Source organism: Chiloscyllium punctatum, chromosome 16 (assembly GCF_047496795.1).
Source record: "Chiloscyllium punctatum isolate Juve2018m chromosome 16, sChiPun1.3, whole genome shotgun sequence".
Classification (NCBI taxonomy): domain Eukaryota; kingdom Metazoa; phylum Chordata; class Chondrichthyes; order Orectolobiformes; family Hemiscylliidae; genus Chiloscyllium; species Chiloscyllium punctatum.
In genome coordinates, this window is record NC_092754.1 from 83,287,695 (window position 1) to 83,305,838 (window position 18,144).

Consider the following 18,144-nt stretch of genomic DNA (forward strand, 5'->3'; position numbering starts at 1 on the left):
GCACCTCTCTGTCTCTCTCGCGCTCTCTCTCTCGCCACTTGTCTCATTATCATCTCCCCTGTCTCTCTCTCTCTCTCTCCCTACTTCACCCTATCTCTCTCTTCCCCCCATCTCTCTCTCTCTGCTCCTTCACTCTCTCTCCCCGTTCTCTCACTCTCGATCCCCCACCTTGGTCTCTCTCTCCCCACTTCCCTCCGTTTCTCTCTGATTGAATCTCTCTTCGTTCTGTCCCTCCCTCTTTCTCTGACACACTCTGTCTCCCTGGTCCTTCCCTCTCCCTCTGACCCAGAGACTGGGGGTTGGTAGTGAGTCTGCGTGTGGGGGTTGGGGTGAGATGAGAGAGAGATGTGGGAAGTGGAAGGTGGGGAAAATGGGGTGGAGACGGAATTGCGGGAGGGAGACAGAGACGGCAGGAGAGAGAGAGTAAGGGTGAGGGGGAGAGGGAAGAGTGGAGGCAGGTGGAGAATCTCGTGTTGGGGGTGTGAGAGGGAGAGGGGGAAGGCGAGGGAGAAACAATAGTGGAGGCAGGTGGAGAAACTGGGGTTGAGGGGTGTCTGAGAGGGGACGAGAGAGTGAAAGGGAGAGGAGGTGAGAAAGAGATAGTGTGCAGAAAGAGAGAGAGAGGGAGAGAAATGATGAGAAAGAGTAGGGTAGAGGAAATGGGGATTCTGGATTAGTGGTGCTGGAAGTGCACAGCAGTACAGGCAGCATCCAAAGAGCAGCTGTGCTCTTCCAGCACCACTAATCCAGAATTTGGTTTCCAGCATCTGCAGTTATTGCTTTTACCTCGAGAGGAAATGTGGAGTCCATGTTGGAGTGGGGAGTCAGAGGGAGTTAAACCCAGCTCCTGAGCTCTGGGCGCGGTGCCCTCCCCTTCCCTGAGAACCAGGACTTGGGGCTGAGTCTGTCTCTCTCCAGCTGAGCTTCTCCAACGCAAAGACACACAACAACATCGGTCACTCTGCTGCTCGGCACGCTTTAATCAACATTTTTATTGTTTACAAATGGAAGTGATGGATACACTCAGTGGGATGGTGCCTTTTCTCATTGGCCCCGAGTTGTGAGAAATATTGAAATATTTTCCTGTAACCCCCCCCCCCGGGGGATAAGGATGGACAAACCAGCGCTACCCTCAGTCTGTTACCATAGCGACAGGCTGCTCCATCGCTGAAACACTGAACTGAAATGAGAAAATCCCGGATGGATTGATTAATGAGGGAATTTGATGGATGGATGGATTCGGGTGAAGGGATATTTCAGCACATTCTTCAGCTGCTGCCTGAACTTAGTCTGGGTCACGGCATAAATCGCGGTGTTTGTGCAGCAACTGAGGAGCTGCAGCATGAATCCCAATTCCTGCACAAAGTAATGGAGACTCACAGACCCATACCCAATATCATCCATCCGGGTCCATATAGAATACAGCATTAACGTTGACCATAACAGGATGAAATTGGCCGAGATCACAAACAGTAAAATGATGGATTTTTTTCGGTTTCTCATTTCAGTGTCAGACTGAGCATCCCCATTGGTGTGAGCGCGGAGTCTCCTGCGGGCTCTGCTGGTCACTAAAATGTGTCTGACGGTGAGAACATTGAGCAGCAGAATCAGGAGAAATGGGACACCCGGGGTTAGAATGTGGTGGAGGAACTCGATTATGACCAAGACACTGGAGGATAGAACTCCGTCTGTTTCATCACAAAACCAGGGGTTGTTCACCAGCCAATACCGAGCCGTGAACATAAAATACCAGAAAATGTTCTTTAAACAGCTCAGCACAGTCACTGCTCCCAGAACCACAGCCGCCGTTTTCTCACTGCAATATTTACTTCTCAGCATCTGGCAACAAATGGCCACAAACCGATCAAAGGTGAAAGTGACGGTGAACCAGACAGAGCAGTCAGTGGCTGCATAAAGCAGGACGGCATGGATATTACACACGGGAACCGAGTTCCTCAGGAAATAAAACTGTTCCCAATAAACAATGGGAATGTGTCTCAGTATCAGGTCGAGGATAATGACCAGGAGATCCGCCGCTGCCATGGCCCCCAGGTAACGTCTGACACATGGAGACAATCCACAATCTTTATAAAGCAGGACGTAGATGGTCACTACGTTAACTGTGAGGAAGGAAAACAAACCCATTATCCATCAGCCTGGAGGCAAAGGGACCCATTTGATCGGGGACCCAGTGAGATTTTCAAATGTGTTCCTGTATTCATGGATTTATTAAAATAATTGGAGCTGGAATAACAAATGGGAAGGTCGGAATTACTGACAAAAATGTGACATAAACCACAAGAAACCCTCCCTCCCCAAACACACAGAGACACATCAATAAGGACAGATGGTTTCTAGAACATTCCCTCACACTCGATCACTCGAGAGCAGACACAGGTCACTCCTTCCCAGTTCCTAATACGGGGGGTGGGAACGTTGCTGTCCTGAAGGATTCTCTCCCAGTTTCCTGAAGACAAACAGAGTTTGGGAATTCCTGTATTTTGGTCGAAATTGTGGTCGATCCTGTGTCGTGGAGAAATGTAAACTCAGCGAAAACGTATTCACCCCTTTAACTGCCTGAGGGGCCTGCGGAACAGTGTCTCCTTCTCCCTGGAACGGGATCTCTTCCCCCGGGATCTTATCGTTTGTTCAATTCACTGACGTCCGGCCGTTCACTAACAATGTCGGGGACATAACGTTCCGGGGAATGTCAGTTATAGAATGTCAGGGACACAATGTTCCAGGGAATGTCAGGTATAGAATGTCAGGGACAGAACGTTCTGTGGAATGTCAGGTATAGAATGTCAGGGACAGAACGTTCCGGAGAATATCAGTTAAAGAATTCGGGGACAGAATGTTCCAGGGAATGGCAGTTATATAACTTTGGGGACAGAACGTTCTGAGGAATTCCTTGACCGGTCCATCTCCTTTCCCCCCTGTCCACCCGCTATCCAACATGATGTACTGTGCAAAGTCTACATATCCATCCAGCACGGGGAGCTGCACTGACCACATCATTGCATTCTCTATAAACCATAGATAGTCTGACCAGCACAGCAGCATGTGCAGTGATCACCCGTGAATTAATCTGTAAACCAGGAGCAGTTACCCTCCCAGCATGTAGGACTGTGTACACCACCCCAGTACATTGATCTGTAAACCAGGAGCAGTTATCCTCCCAGCATGTAGGACTGTGTACCCCACCCCAGTGCATTAATCTGTAACCGAGAAGCAGTTACCCTCCCTGCATGTAGGACTGTGTACACCACGCCAGTGCATTGATCTGTAACCCAGGAGCAGTTACCCTCCCAGCATGTAGGACTGTGTAGCCCACCCCCAGTGCATTGTTCAGTAACACTGTGTTAGAACGCTGCCCAGTGTGGGGAAACTTGCAGCCCACGCTGGATAAGCAGGATGTAACGCTCCCACCCATTTCCAGCTCCATATCCACATTCTGCCATTATAAGGGGGTGCTGTGAGTGTGAACATCACTGCCAGAGAGAGATGGGAGGGGTTTGGGAAATAGACAGACCGGGTGTGACTGAGAGACATTGTTTTGGATGGATGTGTTCCCAGGTTTCAGGGTGCTGAAATTTAGATATTTTGATAGCATCCTGTCACATGAACCAGTCTTCCTGGGAATGTCGGGAAAAATGGATATTGGTGTGAGGGCAGATGAGCGTTTGTTCTGCATTTTTGTAACTGGAATTAGTTTCAACAGAATCTATGACTCATTGGGCAAATTCTAGCAATAATGTATCTTTGTTTGGATTTCCTTCAGTGTAACAGAGGGATCGTCCGCATGAGGCTGACCTATTCTCTGGTGCTATCAAATCGAAGTCACCTCATTAACTACCTACCCCATCCCATGGTGTCCCTCTCATTCAATACCAGCATGATTCTCACACCCATTATGGCTGGAGGTACTCACCATCGCCCGGATGCCCCTGGATATTACATGATCACTGACACAGGTGCCATCTTTAAAAGGCCAATGGGCACACGGTTGAGATTTCTGAGGTTGGAGCTGCCCTGGATAGTTTACCACGAGCATGGCAAATAAGAGTCAATTATGCCACGGTTTGTCGACAGGGGCCCGGAGGTCCTGGTTGATGGGCTAGTACAGAGGAAGGCCATTCTATTCCCAGAGTGGGCCACACCACCAGAGCCACCGAGCATGGTTTGAGCTCACCACACAGCTCAGTGCAGTGTCTGTGGTCTGAAGAAATGCCCAGCAATACAGGACAAGCAACCCGACTCTGTCAGGATAAGGCTCACCTTATTGTCTCTGCTCCCTCACACTCACTGTATATCTGTTATAGCACCTACCCACGAACAAGGCTCATGCTCCAACAGTGTCACTGCTGCATGCAGCACCTCCTGTCTCTCTCTCTCTCTCTCTTCACCCCCCCTCTCTCCCTCCACTTTACCTCCCCCCCGCCCCCCCCCCCGCCCCCCACCACCACACTAATAACACTGCATGAATACAACACTGTGGACTGACCCCCTCTGGACACCTCACCATAACCGACCCCCCACCCCCTCCTGCAACAGCACTAACAGCAGGACCATCCACTCCCCCCCTTCCCTCTCTCCCTCCCTTTCTCCCTTTCCAGGAGAAACAGCCTGGAATAGGACAGAAAGGGCCAAGTCGGGTGGTGGAGTGCCCGATATCCGTTCCCTCACCCCCCTTTCCCCGTCATGTGGGGAGGACCCTGGTACGAGCCGGAGAGGACGGGGACGCCTCGTGTGGAGATTCTGAAACATCTACGTCCAACCGACCGAGTAAGGAGCAATGTTCAGTGAAGGGCAATTCTCACTTTAAACCCACTGGCAGCTCCGTTTCCCCCCGGTACAACTTAGAAATCGTGGCCCTGATGCCATCTCCCTTTTGTATCGAGCTGGTAGAAATGGAATCCCCACGGTCTCGGTGGGCAGGAGGGTGGGCTCACAACACATTGTCACCATCACCTCCCAAGAAGGGAGCATGCCGACTTCCATCCTACACCTCTTCCTATAAACAGCTCAGATACTGAAATTAATCTGTGAGATTTACTTCTCTACTCACTTGTCCTGACATCTTCAATAACCTGTGCTCATTTACACCCAGGGCCCTCTGCTCCTGCACCACCATTATAACGGTACGGGTTGTTTTATATTGTTTTTCAATGTCCTTCCTACTAAAGTGCATCACCTCACACTGCTCTGCATTGATCCCCATCTGCCCGAAAACTACACCATTTTGTGGTTCTCATGTTTGAGTTGCACACTGTCCTCCATAAACTTCTCAATTCGTCCAAGATTGGTGCCATCTACAAACATTGAGATTGTCGTAGTGTCACAGTCCCCATGAAAGAACTGAAATCCTGCCACACTCATGAGTATGAGCAAGTGAAATACCGCTATATTCCCACGGACAGTGTTGAATAATGATATGCTGTCAATGGAGCACAAAAATCCTGACACACACGACACGGAGTGAATGAAATATTGACAAATCACGTAGAAATCCGGATAGGCTCCACCTATCTTCATTGACAACAGGATATTAATGTAATGAAGTTGAAAGTGTGCACTGCACCTTGAAGAGAGAGGGAAGGCTCCCAAGTTCCCGAGCTTCCATGTCTTTCTCGGTAGGAAACCTGAACACAAAATAGATTAGATTAGATTACTTACAGTGTGGAAACAGGCCCTTCGGCCCAACAAGTCCACACCGCCCCGCCGAAGCGTAACCCACCCATACCCCTACATCTACATTTACCCCTTACCTAACACTACGGGCAATTTTAGCATGGCCAATTCACCTGACCTGCACATCTTTGGACTGTGGGAGGAAACCGGAGCACCCGGAGGAAACCCACGCAGACACGGGGAGAACGTGCAAACTCCACACAGTCAGTCGCCTGAGGCGGGAATTGAACCCGGGTCTCAGGCGCTGTGAGGCAGCAGTGCTAACCACTGTGCCACCGTGCCGCCCACAAATATTTGTTCAGTATCTCCCCCATCAGCAGTGATTCCACACAGGCAGCCTCATTGACCTTTCAGGGGCCCTATTCTCTCACGAGTTAATTTTTAGACCTGGTTGAATACTCAAAATGCTTCTGAAATTTCAAATATCCCTCTCCCGCAACTCGCCTCCTCCAGCCTTAACTATTCTGCCATTTATGGTCACACCAAAATATAGAATCCAACAGATTTAAAAATATTCCCCTTTTATAAAATCATGCATCTCCCATTGTTTCTAAGCATCCAGTTATCATTTATTGTCATATCCTTTATAATACACTCCAACACGTTCCTGACTTACTGTTAGGTTAACACCATTTGGTTTCAGACTGACTGCACAAAGGGTTTAGGGAATCCTTGTGGATCAATCTGTAAAAGGTAGTTTACAGGGTCAGCAGGTAATAGATAAGGCAAATCAAATGTTGCCATTTATTACAAAGGGAATGGAGTCTAAAAATAGGGAGGTCTTGCTAAAACGATGCAAGGTACAAGTCAGGCCACACCTAGATTATAATGAACAGTATGTGTGCCCTAAGGAAAGACATTCTTGTGTTGGAGGCAGGCCAGGGAAGGTTCACTCGGCTGATCCTGGAGATGGCGGGATTTTCCAATGAGAAGAGGTGGAGTAGATTGACCTTGAACCTATTGGGGTTTTTGAAGAATGGAAGAGAAATTGAATGAAACATCCTGGATCCTGAGGGGCTTTCACAGGGTAGATGCCGTGAAGTTAGAAAATCGAACAGTACAGCAGAGTAATAGGCCCTTCGGCCCACCATGGCTGTGCTGACCATGATGCTATTCGAAACTAATCCCATCTGCCTGCACATGGGCGATGTCCCTCTATTCTCTGTCTGTTCATGTTTCTGTCTAAATGCCACTTCAAAACTTTGCTCTTGTTGCCACCTCTCCCACCTCCTGAGCAGCTTCTACTCTCTCGGTCAAGACAACTGGCCTCATTCATCTCACTTAAAACTTCTCACTCTCACCTTAAACCGGGGCACCCTAGTATTTGATATTTCTACATTGGAAGAAGGATTCCAACTATCCACACTATTCAAGCCTTTCCTAATGCTATATACCTGTACCCAGTTACTTCTCAGTCTCTGATATTCTCACAAAACAATCCAACTGCGTTCAACCTCTTTACAGTAAACACATTCCCATCCAGACAATATTCTGCCAACCCTCTGTTGCAACCTTCCCAAAACCTCCACATCCTTCCTGTGGTGTGTTGATGAGAACGACACGCAACATTCCAGACATGGCCAAATAAAGTTTCATTCAGTCACAACATGACATGCAAATGTCTGTACTCAATACTGTGACCAATGAAGGTAAGCATACCATACTCCTCCTTTACCACCACATTCTGCTGTGTTGTTATTTTCAGGGAGCTACAGATTTGCAAACATGGTCATCTGTTTATCTATGTTTCCAATTAGTCAATTAGTGTACTTCTCTCTTCCATTTGACTTCATAAATGCATCACTTCACACTTGTCCCGATGAAATTCAATTTGCGATTTCTCTGCACAGCATTCCAGCTGATCTACATACTGCTGCAACCTTGAACACTCTTCCTCACTATCCACAATTCCCCAAACAATCCCTAATCATTACATGCCTTTCCAAATGTCGTCTGCAAAATACTAACCAAACTGCAGACCTTTTCATCTGAATCACAGATATAAATTACACACAGACATCGCAGCACTGATCCTTGTGAAACATCATTGGCCACAGACGTCCAATCAGAAATTGACCACCCCACATGCCTCTGTCTACTATCACCAAGAAAATATTGCATGCAACTTACCAACGAGCATGGATTGTGATTTGATCTTCCAGATCCCCCTTGCAATTTGGAAGCTGTCCATTCAAAAAGACTCTATATTTTGATTCCCAGATTAAATTGGCTGTCTCACTAATGCACTGACTGCGTCCTTTCTTCACAACAAAACGGGACCTTGTTTGGTTTTTTGCTGATTCTGCCTAAATCCCTACAACCCCTCAATAATCACATTGCTGTCATGATCAATCTGCAGCCACCCCTCCACAATAACACTTCAATCATATCTGTTCCCTTCAGTTAATGCTGTCATTCCATCTGCCTTGTTGCAAATGCATGGCGCGTGTCACTGTGAGAGGGCCTTTGAGGGACGGTTAGAGGTCACAGAGTGGGAGAGATGTTTGGGGGTGCGACAATATTGCAGGGTTAAACATAATTACAGTTGCTACAGAATGTTCGCAGGAGAAAACATTTTATTGTTTGGAGGAAGTTAGAGTGATAAAGTGTCTTTGATTAGATTCCAGAGATAGGGATGTGTATAGGGTTGTGGATAGTTAGTTGGTCTATGTTGATCAAGGCGTAGAAACATTCACAGGATTCCAGGATGTCGTACATTTAACAACAGTTGTGGGATCTGGAGAGTATCACAGTGATAGGGAGGATGGTATGGACTGGAGAATGTTGCAAGCACATGGAAGATGATATAAGCTGGAGAATGCTGCAGTAATAGAGAGGAGTATATGGATTGGAGGATGTTGCAGGGACAGGGATGAAGTTGTAGACTGGATAAAGTTAGAAGGAGAGATGATTTTATGCACTGGAAGGTATGTCAGAGAGAGTGAGTGGTGTGCATGCTGCAAGATATGACAGGGATAGGGAAGGTTGTCGAGACTGGAGGAGAGAGCCATAAAGAGGGTTTTGAGAGACCAGATTCACTTATGAACATAGGATGTGCTACAGTGAGCAGAGTCTTTTGCAGATAGAAACGAGGATACAATGGCCACAAAGCAGTCACACCTATACATAGGTATATTGGAACTGAAGGAATTGAAGAGACTACACAGACTGGGAGGGTAGTATGCAGTGGAGTAGATATGGATGGTTTTAGAGACTGAACAACCTTAGGAAATAATGGGGGTTGCAATGCCGAGAGCGGGTTTCAGCAAGGTGGAGGATATGGACCTGAAGGAGCTTTCACAGATAGCGATGACTTTCAGGTCTGGTAGGGGCTGCACAGTACAGGGAATTGTAGTGGCTGGAGGCATTTACACAGATAGGGAGAGTATTAGTGGTCGGCAGAATTAACAAAAACGGGTCTGCAGGACACGACAGAAATCAGAAGGGTTGTATCAACTTGATGGTGTACAGAGGCAGGAAAGGTTGTGGGGATTGGAGCAGCTCACCATGACAGAGAGATGTATGGAGGCTGGAAATGTTGCAGAAAGATTACTATGCTTAATTGGATAAAACGCCACATAAGTCTGTCCTGGTTCTTTCTTTATGTAGCTGAACCACTGTCGATAAGCTTCTTTTACTAATCCATAAGCACTTAAAATAGCCTGTTCGACATGTGCATGATCTCTTGGCCACTCAGGAGACAACGCTGCAAATACCTCACTGGCTCTGCCTAACAGCTTAGACTGAACTAACTTCACCCACAAGACCTCAGGCCACTGCATCAGTCTATCCAATTTTTCAAATGAACTACAGAGGTCTTTGAAAGTAGAGTCACAGGTAGATAGGATAGCAAAGAAGGCACTTGGTATGCATTCCTTCATTGTCAGATTATTGAGTACAAGAGTTGGGAGGTCATGTTGCGGTAGTACAGGACATTGGTTAGGCCACTTTTGGAATACCGTGTGCAATTCTGGTCTCCTTCCTATCGGAAGGATGTCGTGAGACTTGAAGGGTTCAGAAATGATTTACAAGTATGTTGCCAAAGTTAGAGGATTTGAGCTATAGGGAGATGCTGCATCGGCTGGGGCGTCGGAGGCTGAGGGGAGACCTTATAGAGGTTTACAAAATTATGAGGGGCATAGATAGGATAAATAGACAAAGTCTTTTCCCTGGGGTCGGTGAGTCCAGAACTATAGTGCATAGGTTTAGGTTGAGAGGGGAAATATATAAAAGAGAGCTAAGGGACAAATATTTATAAAAGAGGGTGGTACACGTTTAGAATGAGCTGCCAAAGGAAGATTGAGGAGGCTGGGACAATTGCAACAGTTGAAAGGCATCTGGATGGGTATATGAATAGGAGGGGTTGAGACGGAGATGGGCCAGGTGCTGATTGGTGCGACTGGATTGGCATGGACAAGTTGGACTGAAGGGTCTGTTTCCATGCTTTACATCTCTAAGATTCTCTGACTCTAATTGCCGAAGTTTAAAATCACTGCAGGCAGTCAGTGATCGAGAAAGAATTGTAAGGTCTTTTGGGGGTTTCACAGTTCTGGAGGATTGTAGGGGCTTGATGAAGTTATATATGGAATTAGGGTTGTCAGTACCAAAGGTGGGAACAGAAATAGAGAGAACCGCAGGGGATTACAGAGATCTGGAGGCTCGTGATCTCTGGTGGAAATTCCACGTAGAGGGATGTGTTGTGGAACTGCAGGACCTTGGAGAGATAGGCAGATTTGAAGGGGCTGGAGGGGTTTACAAATGGATGGAGAAACTTAGTGACTGGAGCATACAGAGATGGTGAGGGTTGTAGGAGATGCAATAGTTTAGAAGGATTGTAGAAGCTGGAGGGGTTCACATGACAAGGAGGATTGTAGGGGTGTGAAGAGTTTACAGAGGTTGGAGCATTCTCAGTAATTAGTGGTTTGGAGCACTGTCCAGGCTGGGGAAGGTTTCAGAATGAGGGAGGGGGTCGAGCAAAAGGAAGCAGTTGCAGAAAATTGAGGAACATAAACAAGTCACTTCGGTGCTGTGCCACTGATGGTCATCAGGAGGACAGTTGTCCTCATTAACATGTACAGACCCTCATGGGAATGGACAGGGTGGATGCTGAAAGGATGGTTCCTTACACTTATGGGAGAGAGACAAACAAGCAGACTCTGTTTGACAAAGTTGGAGAAGGGGGAGTTGTCTTTTTCTTCCAATGGCCGAAACCTACTTCAGGTTTGTTCCCACACAGCTCAAAGGAAAGCAATGCGATAATATTGGTCATTTAGGATTGCAGGAGATACAAAATCAAGGCCAGGTTGGAAGGGCTGGTGGGAGTGAGAGAGAAGGAAGATGTTCAACAGCTGGAAAGGTTTACAGGGAGTGGATACTGTCAGGACTAGAGAACATGACATGCTCACTCATGAGAAGGAGATAACGATATGGCACTCGGTCAAACACAGCAGGAGGAACCCAAGCTCCGTACCTGTCATTTGCTCAGGGAGCTGCTCTCACCCAGTCTGTGCCAAGCCCCACATACAAACAGAGTCTAGATTAGAGTGGTGCTGGAAAAGCACAGCAGGTCAGGCAGCATCTGCGGAGCGGGAACATCAACTTCAGGCAAAACGTAGATTTCCCGCTCCTCGGTTGCTGCCTGACCTGCTGTGCTTTTCCAACACCACTCTAATCGCGACTCTGATCTCCAGCATCTGCAATTCTCACTTTTGCCACATACAATCGGCATGAGGTTTCCCAGCTGCTTGTGCTCAGGGCCCAGTGCACTCACCCCTGAACCTGTCGGTGAGGTATTTACATAGTTATACGTTCTCCAGAAACACTGTGTCTGAGCCGAAATAAACTGGTAAATTCACACTCTACCAAGCAAAGACTATCTGCACTCAGATTCCCCGGTGATACAACCTTTTGAGTGACAGTCTGTAGAGAACAACAGAATCCACGAATCCCCATTGCATGTGTCAGGGTCAATGACAAAAGTTTCATTCTTTTAAAAATGACAACTCCCCAATTCCTGCATCTCATAAAACTGCCATTTAATAATATTAAAATAAAGAACATTCTAAATGAAGGCTTTGACGAGGTGAGCTCTGGTCAGTCCTGTAGATCTGTTTGTTACAAGATGCACGGAGAGTGCTTTTTACCAGAGCACCACCAGGTCAGTTTCAGGCACACAGAGAGAACGGGCAAATAGATTCACACCTGAATTCACATCTTCCAGCCTGGCAATCTTAAGCTGTGCTCACCATTCCGGTAAAGATCTCTAGAAACAGGACATCAGAGCAAGAAGACTGGAGATTGGCTATCGTGTTGCTACTATTTAACAAAGGCAGTAAGGGAAAGCCATGGAACTTTCGACTGGTGAGCCTGACATCAGTGTGTACGTTGTTGGAGGGAATCGTGAGGGACAGGATGTACATGTATTTGGAAAGGCAAGGACTGATTAGGGATAGTCAACATTTCTTTTTGAGTCGGAAATCCTGTCTCACAAAGTTGATTGAGTTTTTTGAAGAAGTAACAGAGAAGACTGATGAGGTCACAGCAGTGGATGTTATCTATATGGACTTCAGTAAGGCGTTCAACAAGGTTCCCCATTGGAGGCTGGTTAGCAAGGTTAGATCTCACGGAATACAGGGAGAACTAGCCAATTGGTAAAGAACTGTATTAAAGGTCGAAGACAAAGAGTGGTGGTGGAGGGTTGGTTTGCAAACTGGAGGCCTGTGACCAGTGGAGTGCCACAAGGATCGGTGCTGGGTCCAATATTTTGCATTGTTTCCAAAATGATCTGGATGTGAGCATAAGAGGTATAGTTAGTCAGTTTGCAGATGACAACAAAATTGTAGGTGTAGTGGCCAGCGAAAGAGGTTACTTCCAATTACAATGGAATGTTGATCAGATGGGCCAATGCGCTGAAAGTGGCAGATGGATATTAATTCAGGTAAATGCGAGGTGCTGCATTTTGCGAAAGCAAATCTTTGCTGGACTTATACACTTAATGGTAAGTTTTGACGGAGTGTTGCTGAACATAGAGATATTGGAGTGCAGGTTCATAGCTATTGAAAGCAGAGTCACAGATAGGTAGGATAGTGAAGGCGGCATTTAGTATGCTTTCTTTTATTGGTCAGAATATTGAGTACAGGAGTTTTGAGGTCATGTTGTGGCTGTACAGGACATTGGTTAGGTCACTTTTGGAATACTGTGTGCAATTCTGGTCACCTTCCTATCAGAAGGATGTTGTGAAACTTGAAAGGGTTCAGAAAAGATTTACAAGGATGTTGCCAGGATTGGAGGGTTTGTGCTATAGAGAAGTTGAATCGGCTGGGGCTGTTTTCCCTGGAGCATCGAAGGCTGAGGGATGACCTTATAGAGGTTTATAAAATCATTAGGGGCGACCATATAGAGCTTTATAAAATCATGAGGGGCATGGAGAGGCTAAAGAGACAAAGTCTTCACCCTCGTGAACACGAGTCCAGAACTGGAAGACACAGGTTTACGGTTAGAGGAGAGAGGTATAAAAGAGACTTGAGGGGCATTTTTTTCACGCAAAGGGTAGTACGTGTATGGAATGAGCTGCCAGAGTAAGTGGTGGAGGCTGATACAAAGCTATCTGGATGGGTATATGAACAGGAAGGGTTTGCAAGAATATGGGCCAGATGCTGGTAGGTGGGACTGGATTGGGTTGGGATATCTGGTCCGCATGGACAGGTTAGACCAAAAGGTCTGCTTCCATGCTGTACGTCTCTTTGACTCTAAGATCAGCTGAATGGTTCAATCAAAGATGATCTGTGGTTCAAATCGTAACAGCCTTCAGGGTCCACAACCCATTCTTGGTCCCATCCTGCAGGCTCTATGAATCCCACACTGTCTAACCTCCTGCAGGATCCACGTTCCTTCCTACATTAGTACCATCCTCCAGGTTCTGCAGCCCTTCCTACCTCCGTAAGATGGCCTGGTCTCAACAAATCTTCCTTCCTGTGCAATGTTCCCCAGAAAGGCACTGGAGGATGGTGGCATTTACAGAGTTAGGGAGGGATATCGGGATTGGAGGATTTTGCAGGCATTAGGAATGTAGGGACTTGAGGAGGTTTCACAGTTTATGATTGTTATATAGATTGTAGCAAGTTACAAAGCTAGAGATGGTTTCAGATTGGAAGAATCTGCAGAAAAAGTTTACATGGTTAAAGGCAGGAACCTTAGCAGTGTGCACAAACAGAGTGATCCTGTGTCCCTGAAGTTACCACCCAAGTTGAGAGGGTGTTAAGAAGGCGTATGGTATGTTGGCTTTCATTAGCAGGTATGGCTAAGACTCTAAACAATTTTTTCCCTCCAGAACTTACTGTTGACAAAGACTGGGGAACGCAGAGAACAAGAGTAATACATTAGACCACAAATGGAGTTCTCTGCAATTCCAGTCTCCCTGCTATGGGAAGGATGCTGTGTAACTTGAAAGGGCTCAGAAAAGATTTACAAGATTTTGCCAGGGTTGTTGCTGAATAAGCTGGGGCTATTTTCCTTGGAGCGTCGGAGACTGAGGGGTGACCTTACAGAGGTTTATATAAACATGAGAGGCATGGATTTGTTAAACATTCAAGGTCTTTTCCCAGGGGTTGGGCAGCCCAAAACTAGAAGACATAGGTTTAGGGTTAGAGGGCAAATGTTTAAAAAGTGACTGAAGGGACAACGTTTTCACGCACATGGTGATGTGTGTATGGAATAAGCTGAGAGAGAATGTAATGGAGACTGATACCTTTTAAATGTTGTAATTGTATCTGGATGGATATATGGATAGTTAGAGTTTAGCGGTACATGGGCCAAATGCTGGTAAATGGGTAAATTTATTTACATCTTCTAGTCAGCATGGATGAGTTGGACTGAAGGCTCTGTTTCCATGCTGTACACCTCTATTACTTGAAAAGAGTGTATGTTATAGAAGAGGTGGTGCTGGTGGTTTTAAAACACAAAGGAATGGAAAGCCCCAGGACCTGATTAAGTGTATCACAGGACATTGTGGGATGCTAGGGAAGAAATTGTGGAGCTACTAGCAAGGGTATTTGTACCATTGACAGCCATGTGTGATCGGCTGGAAGGCTGGAGGGTGGCATAGTGGATTTCTAAGATTCCAAAGGGAACTTGATGAAATGGGTGAATAGGCTGAAAAACTGACCATGGAATTCAATCTGAATAAATGGGACATAATGCATTTGGTAAAATGAACAAGGGTAGAACTTATACAATTAATGTTAGGGCCTCGGTTAGTGATTTAGAGCAGAGGGACCTCCGGGTTCAGGTACATAATCCTTGAAGCTTGCATCACAGGATTGATACGACCATGCTTTGCATGCCTGACTATTGCTCAGTCCTTTGAATATAGGATTTGGGACGTCATCTTGAGATTGCGCAGACATTTGTGAGGCCTGTTCTGCAATACCCCATCTGGTTCTGGTCGCCCAGTTATAGGGAAGATATTATTAACCTGAAGGGTGTTCAGAAGAGATTTACCAAGACGTTGCTGGGTATAGAAGGCTTGAGTTCTGAAAAATGGCTGGATATGCAGAGTTTTTTTTTTCACTGGAGCCGGGAGGTTGAGAGGTGACCTTATAGAAGTTTAAGAAAAAATGTTGGGATATAGATAGAGTCAGTGGTAGCTGCCATTTCCTTCGGATGACAGAGTCTCAAGTGGACGGGCCACATTTTTCAGGTTAGAGGAGAGAGATGTTCAAAAAAAAAGGATATAAGGGGCAAATTGTTACACAGAGGGTGGTTTGGGTGTGGAATGAACTTCCTAAGGTGGATGTCGGTACAAGTACAACGTTTAGTTAAGTACATGAATAGGAAAGGGTTGGAGGGATATAGGCCAGCAACAGGCAGCTGGAACGAGTTTAGTTTGAGATTATGGTTAGTGTCAACTGAAGGGTCAGTTTCCATGCTGTACAGCTCTGACAACACTATGGTTTTGATCCATTATTTAAGAAAGGCTGCAAGAGAAAGCCAGGGAACTGAAAACCAATTAGCCCAACGTCAGTGGTGGGTTAGTTGTGAAAGTGATTCTGCCAGACTGGAGTTACATTCGTTTGTAAAGGCAAGGATTGATGAAAGATAGTCAGCATACAAAGTCAAGTCTCACTAATTTGAAGGCTTTTGTTGAATTGGTGACCAGACATTGTCTACACCAACGTCAGCAGGGCCTTTGACGGGATTTAGCATGATTTAGGGTGTAGGTTTTCTTGCTGAGCTGTAGGTTTGATATCCAGATGTTTCGTCACCTGGCTAGGTAACATCATCAGTGGCGACCTCCTGGGGTTTGTGGTGAACCCCAGGAACCCCATCCAGGAGAAAGCTATAAATAGAAAGCAGGAGACAACAGCTTCGCTTCACTTGGAGGTTGCCACTGATGATGTTACCGTGCCCAGGCAACGAAACGTCTGGATATCAAACCTAGAGCTCAGAGAGCAAACCTACATCCTAAACCTCAATCTGAGCAACAAACTTTCATAAACCTTGCATTTAGCATGATATACTGGTTCGTAAGATTAGATCACATGTGATCAGGGAGTGCTAGTCAACTGGACACAAAATTGGCTTGACAGTAGGAGACAGGGGTTGGTGGGAGAGGGTTGTTGTTCAGACTGGAGGCCTGTGACCAGCGGTGTGCTACAAGGATCAGGGCTGGGACCACTGATGTGCATCATCTACATAAACGATTTGGTTGAGAATATTGGAGTCATTGTTAGTAATTTTGTGGATGATCAAATGAATGGTGTAGTGGGCAGTGAATACGGTTATCAAAGGGGATCTCGACCAACTGGGCCAGTGGACCAAGGCATGAAAGATGGAGTTTAATTCAGGTATTGAGTTTTGGACTAACACAGATAATGGTACAGCCCTGGGTAGTGTTGTCGAACAGAGAGAGACCAAAAGGTGCAGTTACATTGTTCTTTGGAAGTAGCATCACAGGTGGACAGGGTGGGGAAAGTGGCATTTGGTACACTTGCTGTCTTTGGCCAGCACTTTGATACATGAGTTGGAGATATTTGTAACACTGTCTTCAATATTTCCCTTGAACAGAGGAGGCTTATAAGGGGTGACCTTATAAAGGTTTATAAAACCATACGGAGTGTAAGAATGGTGAATAGCCAACGGTAAGTGAGTCCAAAACTAGAGGGTATAAACGTGAGGTGAGAGAACAAATATTTAAAGAGGGAGCTGAGGGGCAACATCCACAGACGATGGTGCATAGACGGAACAAACTGCCAGGGGCACATGGGAGAAACAAGAACAATTACAACATGGAAAAGAAATTTAGGCAGGCACATGGAGAGGGGAAGGTTTGAAGGGATATGGGCCAAACACAGGCAAATGCGACTCGTTCAGGTTTGGGGAAAATAGTCAGTATTGATGACTTGGACTGAAGGTTCTGTTTTCATGAAGCATGACCCTGTACCCAGTTAAAGAGGAGGAGAATACGGAGATAAGGCATGTTGTAGACACTGAAGCAAGGTATAGTGATAGGGATGGTAGTCTGCAATGTGGTACATTTCAAATATTCGGAGGGCCTATATGGAAAGAAGGAGGTTACAGAGATAGGAAATGTTATAGGAGTTAAAAATTATTGAAGACACTGATCCACAAGACATAGCATAGCTACAGTGTTGGAGAAGGTACACAGAACAGAAAGATCTCAGGCAGCATTCCCACCCTCTCGTGGGAGGCCTGCTTTCCCCTTTGTTGTACTGATGCTCACTAAGAGAGCACAGGCCTGGATTGATAACTGTGAACTCTCTATGTTGTCTCAGTACAACGCAAGTTAAGGTAGATGTGGTGATTGAGCCAGAGTTGTGTCTGTACTGTGCTCCCCTCCAGCACTGTATCTATGTCATGTCCTGTTAGCTGATGTTTGGATCCCTCACATTGCTGTCTGCTCTGTGCACTGTGAGTGATCTTACCTCACTGCAGGATTTATTGAAGGCTCTAGATCTCCCTGCACTTTGTCCCTCTGGCTGACCAACCAACTTCAATGTGGTGATGGATGAAACACCCAGCAGCTGGGAAGTCTATTGAATCTCCCTGAGTACCTACAGGAGACAGACAAATAGACAGAATGGAAAATTACACTGATGTAGTGAAGGTTACACAAGTAGAATGGCACTGAGTCCCACAGAGTCCCTGTGCTGTTGCATCTCTCTGGATTGGAGAATTCTGTTGGCTCAGGATCTGGAGTAGCTGCAAGAGTGAGGGACACTGACAAAGGCAGCAATTAGACCCACACAGTGAGGGATACCACATGGAGAGATACTGAGTGATATCACCAGAGTTCAAGAAGGTGTTAGTATCAAACAATTGTGACAGAAGAAGATGTTTAGCTTCATGATGCCCTGGTATCAGTGCTCAGGCATGAGCAACGTGCGAGCAGGTGAAGTGATGGCCTAGTGGTATTGTTGCTAGAGCATGTATCCA

General features: G+C 46.2%; 1 protein-coding gene across 1 annotated transcript; it reads right to left on the bottom strand.

Annotated features, from left to right (window-relative positions):
- Positions 1 to 984: 984 nt before the first annotated feature.
- LOC140487223 (probable G-protein coupled receptor 139) lies at positions 985 to 17,741 on the bottom strand. Its single transcript, XM_072586861.1, has 3 exons — positions 17,634 to 17,741; positions 5,582 to 5,642; positions 985 to 2,120 (listed from the first exon to the last, which is right to left on the bottom strand). The coding sequence occupies exon 3, from the start codon at positions 2,041 to 2,043 to the stop codon at positions 1,210 to 1,212; it is 834 nt and encodes a 277-aa protein (XP_072442962.1). The 5' UTR covers positions 2,044 to 2,120; positions 5,582 to 5,642; positions 17,634 to 17,741; the 3' UTR covers positions 985 to 1,209.
- Between the last annotated feature and the right edge of the window lie 403 nt (positions 17,742 to 18,144).

What these genes read in the sequence shown, in the direction of transcription:
- LOC140487223 (XM_072586861.1), bottom strand. Translation starts at nt 2,043, where the DNA reads ATGGCAGCGGCGGATCTCCTGGTCATTATCCTCGACCTGATACTGAGA.